Consider the following 12,851-nt stretch of genomic DNA (forward strand, 5'->3'; position numbering starts at 1 on the left):
TAGAGTTACAAGAGCATTAGATGAGAGAAAGGCATATACTGCCATTTTCTTAGACTTAGCGAAGGCATTTGACAGGGTACCACATGATAAGCTGATATTTAAGTTGCAGCACATGGGTCTGGATGTCAGATTAGTCAACTGGATTCAGGATTAGCTGTCTGATAGGTATCAGAGAGTTGTGTATGGTCAGGCAGTTTGAAGGAGACAGAGGGTTACAATTGGATTCCACAGTGCTGAGTACTGAGACTTATATTGTTTAACCTTTATATCACTGGCATTGTCAGTGGATTGCAGGGGGATATTCAGTTGTTTGTGGATGATGTGAAGCTGGGGAGGGTTATTAGTAATAGTGCAGATGCGGTAGCCCTGCAAGAGGATTTGAAAAAGTAGACAGATGGGCAAATGAATGGGGGGGGGTCGGTTCAACGCAGCAAAATGTAAAGTCTTGAGGTTTGGGATCCATCGATGGGAGGATGCATACTTGATTGGAGGAGGTAGGGGAAACAAGGGATCTGGGGGTTGATGATTGATAGAAACCTGAAATTTAGGGGACATATTGCAAAGGTGGTGAAGGTAACACAGAGGATTGCTGCAATAATGAGAAGAACACTGACCTGCAGAGATAAAAGAGTTATCATTCCATTGTATAAGACCCTGATCAGACCACACTTAGACTATTGTTCTCATATTTGGTCCCCAGGATTTGAAGGGGATAAATTAACTGTGGAAAGGGTATAAAGACGGATAAAAAATTTGGTTTCAGGACTGTACAATGTTAATTATGAGGATCGGCTGAGGGAATGTGGACTGCAGCGGTTGGTACATAGAAGAAGAAGAGGTGATATGATCGAGAGTTTTAAACTGTTGAGAGGTGGTTACAGTGTTGACAATGGGAAGTTCTTTCGCTTGGTTGTACAGCAGGAAGGAGTGATGACAAGGGGCCATCCCTGGAAGTTACAGAAGGAAACTATGAGCAAGAGGGTGAAGAGTGATTTCTTTGCATGGAGGGTTTTTGAACCATGTAATGCATTGCCTGATAGAGTGGTGAGAGCGAGAACGGTCAATAAGTTTAAGGAGTGGTATGATAGACTTTGTGTTTCCTAGAAGGGACCTCCCGCAATGAGTCTTGATAGACTTTGTGTTTCCTAGGAAGGACCTCCCGTGATGAGTCTTTTGACTCCATGGAGGTCTGAATAATAATACTGATAATTATAAAGGCAATTTCTTCAGCTGTGTCCCATTGTGCTTCACACTGTCATGAAGTGAACTTATCATGTCTATGTATGACCCCAGTAATTTGTGATGTACTGGAAAAAAAAAATAAATAAATTTGTTTGTGTATATATATATATATATAAAACAGTATATTAAAGAGTAAGATATTTAAAGGTTGGTTGGGGACAGTTAAATATAATTTGCTGATTTTTGAAAATAAAAGTATCCTTGTTTTTTCTCCTAAGAAATGTAGTATTTTAATAAAATTTCTTTTTTTTTAATAATGATCCTGCCTACAAAAGATCCAACAAACACATGTATCACATTAGTGTTTGTGTGTTAACAAAGATAGATAATCCAGCAAATTCTAGAGACCAGACATTTTGACTTCAGGCCTGCAATAAGCAGAAGATGCTCTTATGCCACTTGAATATCAGTACCAACTAAGAGCCTCCATAGCTCAGTCAGTATAGATGAAGCCCTTTGTGCAGAAAGACCTGGGTTTGATTCCCATCCATGATGCAAGGAACCTTTATCTGATCTCTTTCAACTAAAAGTGAGTTAGCCGTCTCATATAGAGATTAATAAAAAAAATTTTATAATCATCCGGAAACTCGGGTTTTTCGTCCCTTAGAACAAACAAAACTTGCCTGTGAACACATACGCATCTACAATCATAAAATACATACGTAATCCCTCATTATGAGGGCTCAACCAGTCCTAAGGGATTGTTGAGGAAAGGGGGAAACCGAACGCAAATAAATAAAATCTACCAACTGTACTAAATTAATTAAGCTTTTTTAAAAATTTATTTTATTTGTAATATTCATAAATTATCACATCCCAGTTTGGCTTTGTTTGCAATATGCAAAAAAAAAAAATGCTTCAGATTCCCCACCTACATTACCCTATTTATATCATTTAACTTAAAACACTGAACTAATTGATTGCAAAACTCTTCAACACCAAAATGCTCATCAAAGTGCTCACCAAAATGAATGTTTTTTTTTTTAATTTAAAATATAAGAATTGGATTTCTCTACTTAAAAATTAAAAACAAGTGCATTAAAAAGACCATATGCAATTAGTAATTTTTTTTTAAACCACATACAGTCTGTTGTTTCCAGATAATGCAAAATTGGGATTATTAGGTTAATTATTTTTAATTAACCTAATAATCCCAATTATTAGATTATTGGGATTATCATCTAATGTGACTGAGTGTCATGTTTTAAACTTTAATATTCAGAAATGGAAAACTATAGGCAGGACCATACTGAAGGAGGTGGAGGAGACAAATAATCATAGAATGATAATCAACAGAGAGTATGAACAATGGACACATATCAAATGTGGTGAAATCAAATTGCTCTACTGGCGAGAAGAATATTGACCATCAATGTTGATTAGACCATATATGGGCCTGTGGGCTATCGTATATGATCTGGTTACTTGGATTTCAAGGGAACATGGAAACTTTAGAAAGGATGTAGAAATAATATTAGAACTTTGGAATGTCTGTGTTGAAGTTTAGAGAAGGAAGGATGATGCGATTGAGACCTATAAATTGTTGAGAGGTGCTCATCAAATATGCATTAAAGAAATTTTTTAAAATCAAAGGAACAAAGACAATGTACTATCCCAAACTTGCAGAAAAAGTGGGAACAGATTTTTAGCATGGAGAGTGGTGTTTGGTGCTTGGAATTCATTGCTGTCTGGAGAATGGCAAATGTGCAGATAATATTACGACTTTGTATGTGTGATGAAGGTAGATTAAGGAATGTAGAGTAGAGAAGAAAGGATGATGCGATTGAGACCTACCCTTTATCAGAACTGAAAAGTTCTGATAAAGGGTTCTCCCTCAATTCCTTCATGGTGATTATCATAACTTTTCAGCACCCTCATATAAGGCCTGGTGTGAGCATTCAAAATAGGCATTAGAGAAATTTTTCAAATCAAAGGGACAAAGACAATGTGCCATCATATTGTCTTTGTGGTACCTGGCACAGACTGACCTTGATAATTTTCTTGACTCCATGGAAAGTCTGTCATTATTATAATAAATACCTAGTAGAAGACATTAATACGGTTATGATGAAAAGGCATTTAGGTTGATGAAACATTAAAGCAGTGTTGCCATTTGCTTTATTGTAACTTGTGGTATAATTGCACATAATGTGCACAAATACATTTCAAAAAACAGGAAAGCAAACAAACTCTTTCATTTATAATTTTATCACTATCACATTATTGATATTATGGTAATAGGGCTTTGCCATGATATTGGTTAATACATCCTTAGGAGCAGCACATATAGAAATTATTGTTTACTTAATACTGATACAATTTAGGATTTTTTTTTAAATCAAAACTCTGGAAATGTTTGTTTATGTGACCTTCCCCTTCGTAAAATTTAAAAATATGGATGTATCATTTTGTTCAAAGTTATATAGATTATTTTTGACTTCTAACTTGTTATTTAACTGGCAAAAAAAAAAAACAATATATATATATATAGGTAACCCTTGATATATGCGGTTAATTAATCCTCGATGGACACCACATTATTCAATGTTAAGAAATGATGGGAATAATTATAATGAATCCTGCAAAATATAAAAATTTAAACATCATTTATTTTTAAGGTGACATGTATTTATATATTTTATCTATACATATTTGTTACATAAAAACTTATCTAAATATTTATTTTTTATAAAAAAAAAAAACTTATCTAACGTGAATTGAGCAGGGATAGCTTTTTTTTCCTCCTCCATGATTTTACTCTGCATACTCAAAGATGCAGATGCCACTTTGCCTTATTTGCGGTACTCAGTCGCTTTATTTAAAATGGCTCGTATAGTTGATTCACCAAGCCTAGAGCTCTTCCAGTGTACGCCCCACTCTCTGCTGATAAATTGAAGCACTGAGACTGAGTTACTAATGTTGGAGCACGACTCGTACCACGTGATTTGATCGGTTTTATTGACCAAGTCAAACGCTTTACTTATTTTCAAACTGTTTGGGCCGCACTAATCAAATTTGATACCTCATATATCAAGTTTATGGTCACAATAATTTTTTGTGCACTAATCAAAACTGCATTAATCAAAGCTGCATACATCAAGGGATACCTGTGTATATATAATAATAATAATAATAATAATATTCAAGATGAGTGGAGCTTAAGGATCAGAGCTGGATAATTGGGAGGATACCTCTGCTTAGAATTTTAAAGATCAGTAATATCCAGTCCTAACCTTGTGCTGCACCCTGTCAAGTATATACCCAGATACTGAACAAACGAGGATAGGCTAATTGTTTTTCTTAATGACTTAATGCAAAATAATGGTACAACATCACAGAACTTCATGCCTGCTGATGTTTCAGCTGGTCAAGGTCCCTTTTTTTTGTCAGGGAACCAGGGTTAACAGCAAAGAGTCAACCACTGAAACACATCTTAACTCAATATTGAGTTAAGAAAGAGCCAAAAAAACTTAAAATGTGGAAAGGCAGCTAGATTAGATTATATTTGACCAGAAATGCTAAAATATGAAGGTATAAAAGTTTTACAGTAGTTACACTACATAATTCAGAAGGCCTGGTCAGGGGGGGTTAAATTCCATATGATTGGAGTATGTGAGAATTACTGAGGAATTTCTCTACCAAGTGTTCCAAGTAAGATTTATGCAAGCATACTTCAAAAGAGGCTGAGATCAGAAAAATTGTAAAAGAGAAACTCAGAGAAGAACAAGGAGTTCAGGCCATATAGAGATTATTAAGACCATATTTTCACTTTACAACAAAATAATTGTGAAATTATGGGAATATGAAAGAATCTGTACTTAAGTTTTATAAATTTGGAAAGGGCACATGACAGGGTGCTCAGAGAAAAGCTTTTCAAATTAATAGGTAAATGGAACATTACAGAGTAATACATTCTCTCTATATATATAAGTTATAAGTCAACAATTAGATTTGAAAGAGATACAGGGAGATGGTCTGATGTAAGACAAGGAAGCACCTTATCTTTGCTCTTATTCATCATCTATATGGATCTCATTACAACAGAAACTGGCATTAAACCTGATATTAGAGTCAGAGATATTAAACTTAGCTCTTTGCTTTATACAGATGATGTACTTCTAAACACATGCAATGCAAGTCTCCAGATTCTCTACTAAGCTGAATAATAGCTATAACAAATTTGGCAGGTAAATCAGTAATAAAAATACCAAAACTATGAAAATAGGCAGGAACACAGAACCAGTAAAATATTTTAACTGTTTGAGCACAATTTTTCATGAAGATGGCAAATTAAATATGGAAATGGATAACACAGTTAGCACAGCTAGCATGGTAGGAAGTCAGCTGAATAAATTTATATTGATTAAGAGAGAAATCAGTTAAAACACTACACTAGCTGTATACAAGATAGTGTTTTCGTACCAATTTGAATTTATGTATCTGAGAGCTGGGTGAGAAATAAAACACCTGATCAAAAACTGAAAATTATAGATATCACTTATCTGAGAAAGATTAGGGGAAAGACTGATGACATCAATGGCAGTATCATATGAAAAATGAGGAAATTATTAATGAACTTTACATTGTTAGCATTAAAGAATGTATTAGCAGAGCTAATGTTAAGTGGTAGAATCATTTCAACATAATGTTTTCCATGGAGAAGTAAGATTTTAGCAAAACAATCTTTGCCAGGATGGCAGGAAAAGGCTCAGAGGTAGACAAAGATCTAGGTAGATTGATACAATCTACCTAGATATTTGTCTACCTCTTTGTCTGTAAAAAAGTGTCTTAGAAAATAGAAATATAAGATCTAATAATATTGGAGTCTTGACAGATAACAGATTAATTTAATCTGTTAATATTGCCGATAGGAAGTTAGTAATGATATAAATTTTGCATGTAGTACTCATTTCATGTAGAACTATCATAATAATATCCTGTAAAATCTCTGAAGGTACTTGTCAGGAATTTGATGAAGATCCTGTCCACTCTCCAGCCAAAAGGCTGTAGGTTCGAATCCCACCATATGCATGGATGTTTGTGATTTTCTGTGAAAATACTAGTGGTGAGCAGTAGATAGCGTAGATGATGTGGTTCACTGTAGTTGGTGGATTGAGTGGCGAAGAGTTGTAGAGGGTGCCTTCCCTTGATGAGTCTTTGGACTCCCTGGAGGTGTCACTCAATAATAATAATAATAATAATAAAAGATGATATTCAAAAAGATATGGATTGTGTTAGGATCATATTTGTGAATGACCATGACAAAGAGCATGAAAATGCAAGTTAGAAACAAAGAAAGGAGAAATAATAATGAATTTAGTTTAATCCTTTACCCAAGTGTAGGCAAACAAAGTTTGCGCCTGAAGTAGTTTAGGACGGAGGTAACTCGTAGCAAAGGTGGACCAAGTTCTCATCACTCCTTGTCTCAGTATGTTCCATAATACAAAGCACATCTCCTTGCAAACATGTATAAAGCTATGCATTAAGGGAAGGGCCATACAGAGACCGGTTTCGACCTTTATTGAGGTCTCATCAGTGGGAAGCAGACCCAGAAGTGGCACTGAGGCAAAAGCAATGGAGAGGTCATATTTACTTATATGAGTGGCCAAAAGGTGTACGACCTTATTATTAATTTACTCTGGATTTAGAGAAAGATGTTGGAAGTTTATTTTTCGCCTGAACTACTTCAAGCACAAACTTTGTTTGCCTACACTTGGGTAAAGGATTAAATTAAATTTATTATAGTCTAACCAAGTGGAAAATAAACTTCCAACATCTTTCTCTCAATCCAGAGTAAATTAATAATAAGGTGGTATACCTTTTGGCAACTCGTATAAGTAAATATGACCTCTCCATTGCTTTTGCCTTAGTATCACCACTTCTGGGTCTGCCTCCCACCGACGAGACCTCAATAAAGGTCGAAACCGGTCTGGGTAGTGGCCCTTCCCTTAATGCATAGCTTTATGCATGTCTGCAAGAAAATGTGCTTTGCATTATGAGAGATTCTGAGATAAGGAGTGATGAGAGTTTGGTCCATCTTTGCTACGAGTTGCCTCAGTCCTGAACTACTTCAGGTGCAAACTTTGTTTGCCTACACTTGGGTAAAGGATTAAACTAAATATAGTATAGTCTAACCAAGTGGAAAATAAATTTCCAAAAAAAAAGAAAAGAGAAATGCAGTTTCAGTAGTGATGGAAAGGTTACAAAATGCCAATAATGATAGAGTAAAATGAACAAAATTTATTATTTGCAATGAGAATGGTGAGCTAGCAATAAATGAAATAGCATGCATGCATAGAGTCGTGCACAGAAGAAAGTGTAAGTTCAAGAATTGGAGAAATATCTGGCAGGTGGTGAGGGAAAAGAAAGAAGAGTATAAAAGGAAGAAAAGGGAGCATTGTATGATGTTGAATAGTGATTCCATAATCAGGATGTAATCAGGTTGTACTTAATGGGAGCATGGATGATTTTGTTTTCTGGAAATGAAGATTAAAGATGTGAATGATTCTGTTCATCTGGAAAGAGGGAAAGAGAAAGGTTTGATAGTTTTTGGCAGTATGAAATTTGAAAGTTATTATGGAATGAGAGAGGATATGAATTACTTATATATGAATCATGCATTTGAGATATTGAATTTGCAGAATCAGAGAAACTAGAGCTGTTAGGATGGACACAAGTGGGTGGGTGGGTGGATGAGTATTGCAGACACATGTGAGGCAAGTGAACATGAGAATAGGAATGATCATAGAAGGCTGAATCTAACTTCTCAGGTCATAAATCAGAATGAGGTGGCCATTAGAAAATATATGAGTGCCATTAGTCCTAAGAGGATAAAAATTAGAAATCTGAAAAACTTGCAATAATGAGAAAGAGTTTTCATCACTAACGGTTGGTTCATCTTGCCTAAAAATTATAGGCATGAGATTGAGTTGATGGAGGGGGATATGGTTAAAGGGATAGAATGCAAGTGATATTGTATTTTCTTGAAAGACAGAGAGAACAGAACAGGATATGAATATTTCAAGGGAAAGATATTAGCATTGCATGGGAAATGGTCAAGGAGTTGTTTGAAGCAGCAATATGGGACTGTTATTAAGTCCAGCTACTGCTTAATGAGTAGCATCATTAAGCAGTAGCTGCTGCAAAAAGAAAATTCTACAGAAGGAATATCAGTAATGAAAAATGTAATGAACAAGCTAATGAGCAGTTTACACAACACCAGTAAGAAAAATGAACAGTGGCAAAGAAGGCAAAATCAGATTATGAGAGAAAATAGCCAAAAACACTGAAGAAAATCCCAGGAAGTACTTTCATTATTCAGGGAGTCAAAAGAAGAATGTTTATGGGATAGCTTTAATTAACAAAAATGGTAACAAAGTGATAGAAGCAGGAGAAAAAAGTTGAATTACTAGATGATTACTTTGTAAGGATGCATCATCGAAGAGATGAATGTGACAGGGATAGAATCAAGGTAGCCAAACTTGAGATGCTCAGAACATTTCAAAATCTGGGTGTAAAGTATGGCATTGGTATTAGATGGGGGTATCTGCATATGTATTATGAGAAAGTGCAAGAGTATTGGTAGTTCCTCTATCCAGATGGTTTGAGTCTTGGCAGTGGCATAGTCCAAAGGCTGAGGCAAGAGAGCAACATGATAGTTTCATTTCATTGTGTCTACAATTTGTTACCTCTAAAGGCAAATAACAAACTCTAAACTTGTTAATATCTCAGGAATAGTGATTAAGGTATTGGAACAGTTGGTTAAGACCATTGAGGAATGGATAGACAAAAATATGATACTTGTGGGGAAAAGGATCAGTGTGGTTAAGTGAAAGTTGGGCTAGCTGCCTTAGTAATTTGCTCACTTGAATTAGATAAGTGAAATGTTGACACTGTATCCTTGCTAAACTCTACAAAGGTATTTGCAGGAGATGGCACAGAAAACTGTTGCACATAGTGGAGTAAATGGAGAGAGAGAGAGGTATATGGTGTAGCAGAATCAAAAAGGTATGTGACCAGCAGTGTGCTATTGGGCATCTATGCTTGGACCATTGCTATTTAATTTGTACATTTATGATATTAGGGATGATGATGATTATCTGAAAGAGATCACTAGTTCTTAGATCACTAGTTCCCTGCCCTGCAAGATAATTCAAATAGATTGGCACACTATGAACTAGAGTTACCAGATCAAACAGTAACTGTAATGTTTTGTCCATAATTGAATGGCAGTGAATGGGAAGTCACACTCTTTGGAAGAAAAATATTAAAAGCTGTTCATTACATTGATGGGACTCACAGTAATAAATTAATGAAGCTGAGAATTCCATCTAGAAAGGAAAGGAACTTCATTGGACATGGTGCTAAAGTTGAAATTTTGATAAAAAGAAAAAAAAATTAAAAACATAATGACAAGTATCTAGATTAGAAAGTTATTGTCCCTCTTTATAAAGCTTTGATATGATCACATCTGGTAATCCACATATGCATTTGTCACCTTGATTTTGTAAGAAAATAGTAGGTTACCAAGATGGAAATAGATATTTGAAATGCTTGTGAATACACTAAAAGACTGTAGTTTCTAAATTTTGATTTTAGATGGAAAAGGGAAGTGGAAATATGATGGAACATAAAAAGGTTTTATAGGATATATGCAGAAGTTTTTCAATAAATAGTAGGAAGTGGAACAGGGTGTAATCCCTGGAACTTGAGTAAGAATGTGTTTAGCAAGAATATGAGGACCAGATTTTTTACTTTGAGCATTGTGAATGAGTTAACAGAGGTAGTTGTCAGTCCGGTGTCAATGAATTGAGATTAAGAAGAGGTGTGATAGTTGTTTTCAGCCTGCTACGATGAGTCATAGCACTCCATGGAGTTGCTGAGATAATAATAATGAAAGACCCAAATGAAGTTGAATTAAATCTTAATATTTTGAAGTTCCCATTTGCATGTTTTGTGTTTAATGTTATACAAATTAATTATTGCACTTTTTTAAATTTTAAATACAAGGATTGTCTTTCTCAACCAAGCAAAAATGAAACAAATCATGTTAACAAATGAATGATGCAAATACCTATTTTTAACAGTGACAAGTGTCAAAAGTAGAGGAGTGTATATCTGTCACTAGCCTGATCCAAGAACCATATAACCAGTTAGCTGAGGTCCAGATAAATGAGAGATTCCTATACCATTACTTTTCAGCTTTTTTCTGGTTTAACAAACAGTAGAAGAAAGTAATAATGAAATATCAGTTATGAATACCTCTGAGGTGATGCATACTTAAAATTGGAAAAACTCGCTTAATCTGCTTCAGATCTCTTAAGAGTGGCACATGTTTATTGTAATTGTGCCACGCTTAGCACAAATCTAGTAGGAAACCTGCTGTTACTTTGTCTGCGCATTTTATCTAACTGTAAATAGTAGAAATACTATATTTTATACAGTTCACTTCTTTGTTTGCATTTATTATTCTCTAGGAGAATAACTATGACATCATATTAACATCATTATTCAGTTTTATCACGAAACAGAAAGAAACTATTCTCTTCTTTCTGTACATTTAAAAGTTGGAGATTTTTCCCTCAGATTTTCTTCACGAGATGAAAAACCTAAAGAAAAACTTCAGCCAGTCCCTGTAGCTGTGCATCGCAAAGCAAGAAGGGAGAAGTACAGCTCACAGTAAGTGGCATTTAGGTTAACCTCTTCATTTTTCTATACCTGTATGTGCCTTCGTTTTCCATACTGACAAAATTCATCAGCAGTGGAAAGAAATTATAGATATGTCCCTATTAAAATCAAGATCTAAGAACTTATTGGACTTCTCCCCTGCCCCATATTCACTCATCCTAATATAGCACTACATAAATTTCTATGGAGTGTGTGTTTTACATATATTATAATCTCATATTATATTATCTATTTTTTTTTCCTTTCTCAGTTTATTAATGTGCTTCTGTGGTATCATATATGATTTAAACATTCTGCATTATTAAAATTGTATCGCACATTTGGTCTATAAGAATATATATGACTATGGGACAAAATTTTTATTCATTCTGTTTAAATCTTTTATTTATTTTAATATATTGTTTGTAAATAGAACATATATACTTTTTTTATTATTTCATTTATTTTTAAGGCAGAGTTATTATATGATGAGTATGTTGATTTTTTCGACCATAAAACTAATGTGATAAAAAATAACTAACACTGGGTTTATAGGTTGTAATAATTATTTAATAAACCTACTATTTTGCCACTTAAGCCAGTGGCTTCGTCTGGGTTAGGATAAACATACAAATAAATATATGACAAGTGTTAAATCATTACATAACTAAAAACGCCGAATGTTCCAACACATTCGGTATTTTTAGTTATGTAATGATTCATATTTAATGTTTGTTGTATATTTATTTATGTGTTTATCCTAACCCAGATGAAGCCACTGGCTTAAGTGGTGAAACTAGTTGGTTTATTAAATAATTATTATGACCTATAAACCCAGTGTTAGTTATTTTTTATTACAAGAGTTATTATATTTTTGCATTATAGGGGAGATGGGGGGGAATGTACAATCACTATTCCAATTGTTCTTTTTCATTATGTGAATCATTTGAAGCTAAACTATGATTGGAATGCTACTAAAATTCATTAATTTTACTTAATTCTGCAAATTTATGAATAGAAAGAAAAGAAAATAACACCCCCAAAAAATGAAATTTGTCATTTCTTATCATTACATATGGAAAGAAAATATTAAAAATGTTAATTGATTGTGATTTCTTATTAAAATAAATAAATAAATAATAAAAATATGCCTAATAGCAGGTTGAATTGGATCAGTCCATTATCTCCCTTATATAATCAGCAGCAAGAGTAACAACAAAATATTGCTTTGTTCCTCTTGTTGCGCTAAAATAATACAAATTATTATTAATATTATTGACACTCTTGAAGGAAGTATGTTGATACCAAACTGAATTTCATATTGCAGTAGAGTGCAAAATTTTCAGAAGATTATAATGTTCTAACACACCATAATGCTATATGGTGAATAGATAATATTTGTAATCGAGTATCTTTCATGTAAGCTATTTATGACTAAATATCATAATTGTGGAGAGTGAAAGATAACAGTATAGTGGGAAAGGTTGTCAGTGTATTGCCAAGGTTGTCAGTGTATTGCCAAGGTTGTCAGTGTATTGCCAAGGTTATGACAATGATGAGTTGAGACGGAGAACCAGAATCAAGAATGGTATGCTGGCAGAGGTGTGTGAAAAGAAGGGAGTGCAGTTTGTGGATGTATGACATGTATTTCAGTGAAGAATGGAATGATATAGGTGTGATGGATTGCATTTAATGGCTTGGAGTGAGTGAACTGTTGAAACTGTTGCTAGATGGAAGTACAGTGTCTGTGTGATGAAAGCAAGGGATCTGAAGTAAGAGGGGAAGTGAAAGATCAGGAGAGTGGTATTGAAGAAACTGAGGTGCTTGGCAATGGAAACAGTATTAGTAGTGTGAGAGATGAAGAGAAAATGGGAATGCAAGAGGAACAGAGAAATAGGGAGAGCCAGGGTAGAGGGAGACATGGCATAGGGAGAGTGGATATT

General features: G+C 34.4%; 1 protein-coding gene across 3 annotated transcripts in view; it reads left to right on the forward strand.

The window, feature by feature from the left end:
• Window positions 1-12,851, forward strand: part of LOC150109181 (uncharacterized) — a 648,231-nt gene that overhangs the window by 425,828 nt on the left and 209,552 nt on the right. For 2 of the 3 annotated variants that reach the window (XM_090406029.1, XM_090406020.1), the window contains exon 10: window positions 10,828-10,920. The exons of the other annotated variant lie outside the window; for it this stretch is intronic. In XM_090406029.1, the coding sequence (XP_090262155.1) occupies window positions 10,828-10,920 (93 nt within the window). The remainder of the gene's footprint in view (window positions 1-10,827; window positions 10,921-12,851) is intronic. 3 annotated transcript variants of the gene reach the window in all.

Source organism: Typopeltis vanoorti, chromosome 2 (assembly GCF_054136105.1).
Source record: "Typopeltis vanoorti isolate ZY-2024b chromosome 2, IOZ_Tvanoo_1.0, whole genome shotgun sequence".
Taxonomy (NCBI): Eukaryota; Metazoa; Arthropoda; class Arachnida; order Uropygi; family Thelyphonidae; genus Typopeltis; species Typopeltis vanoorti.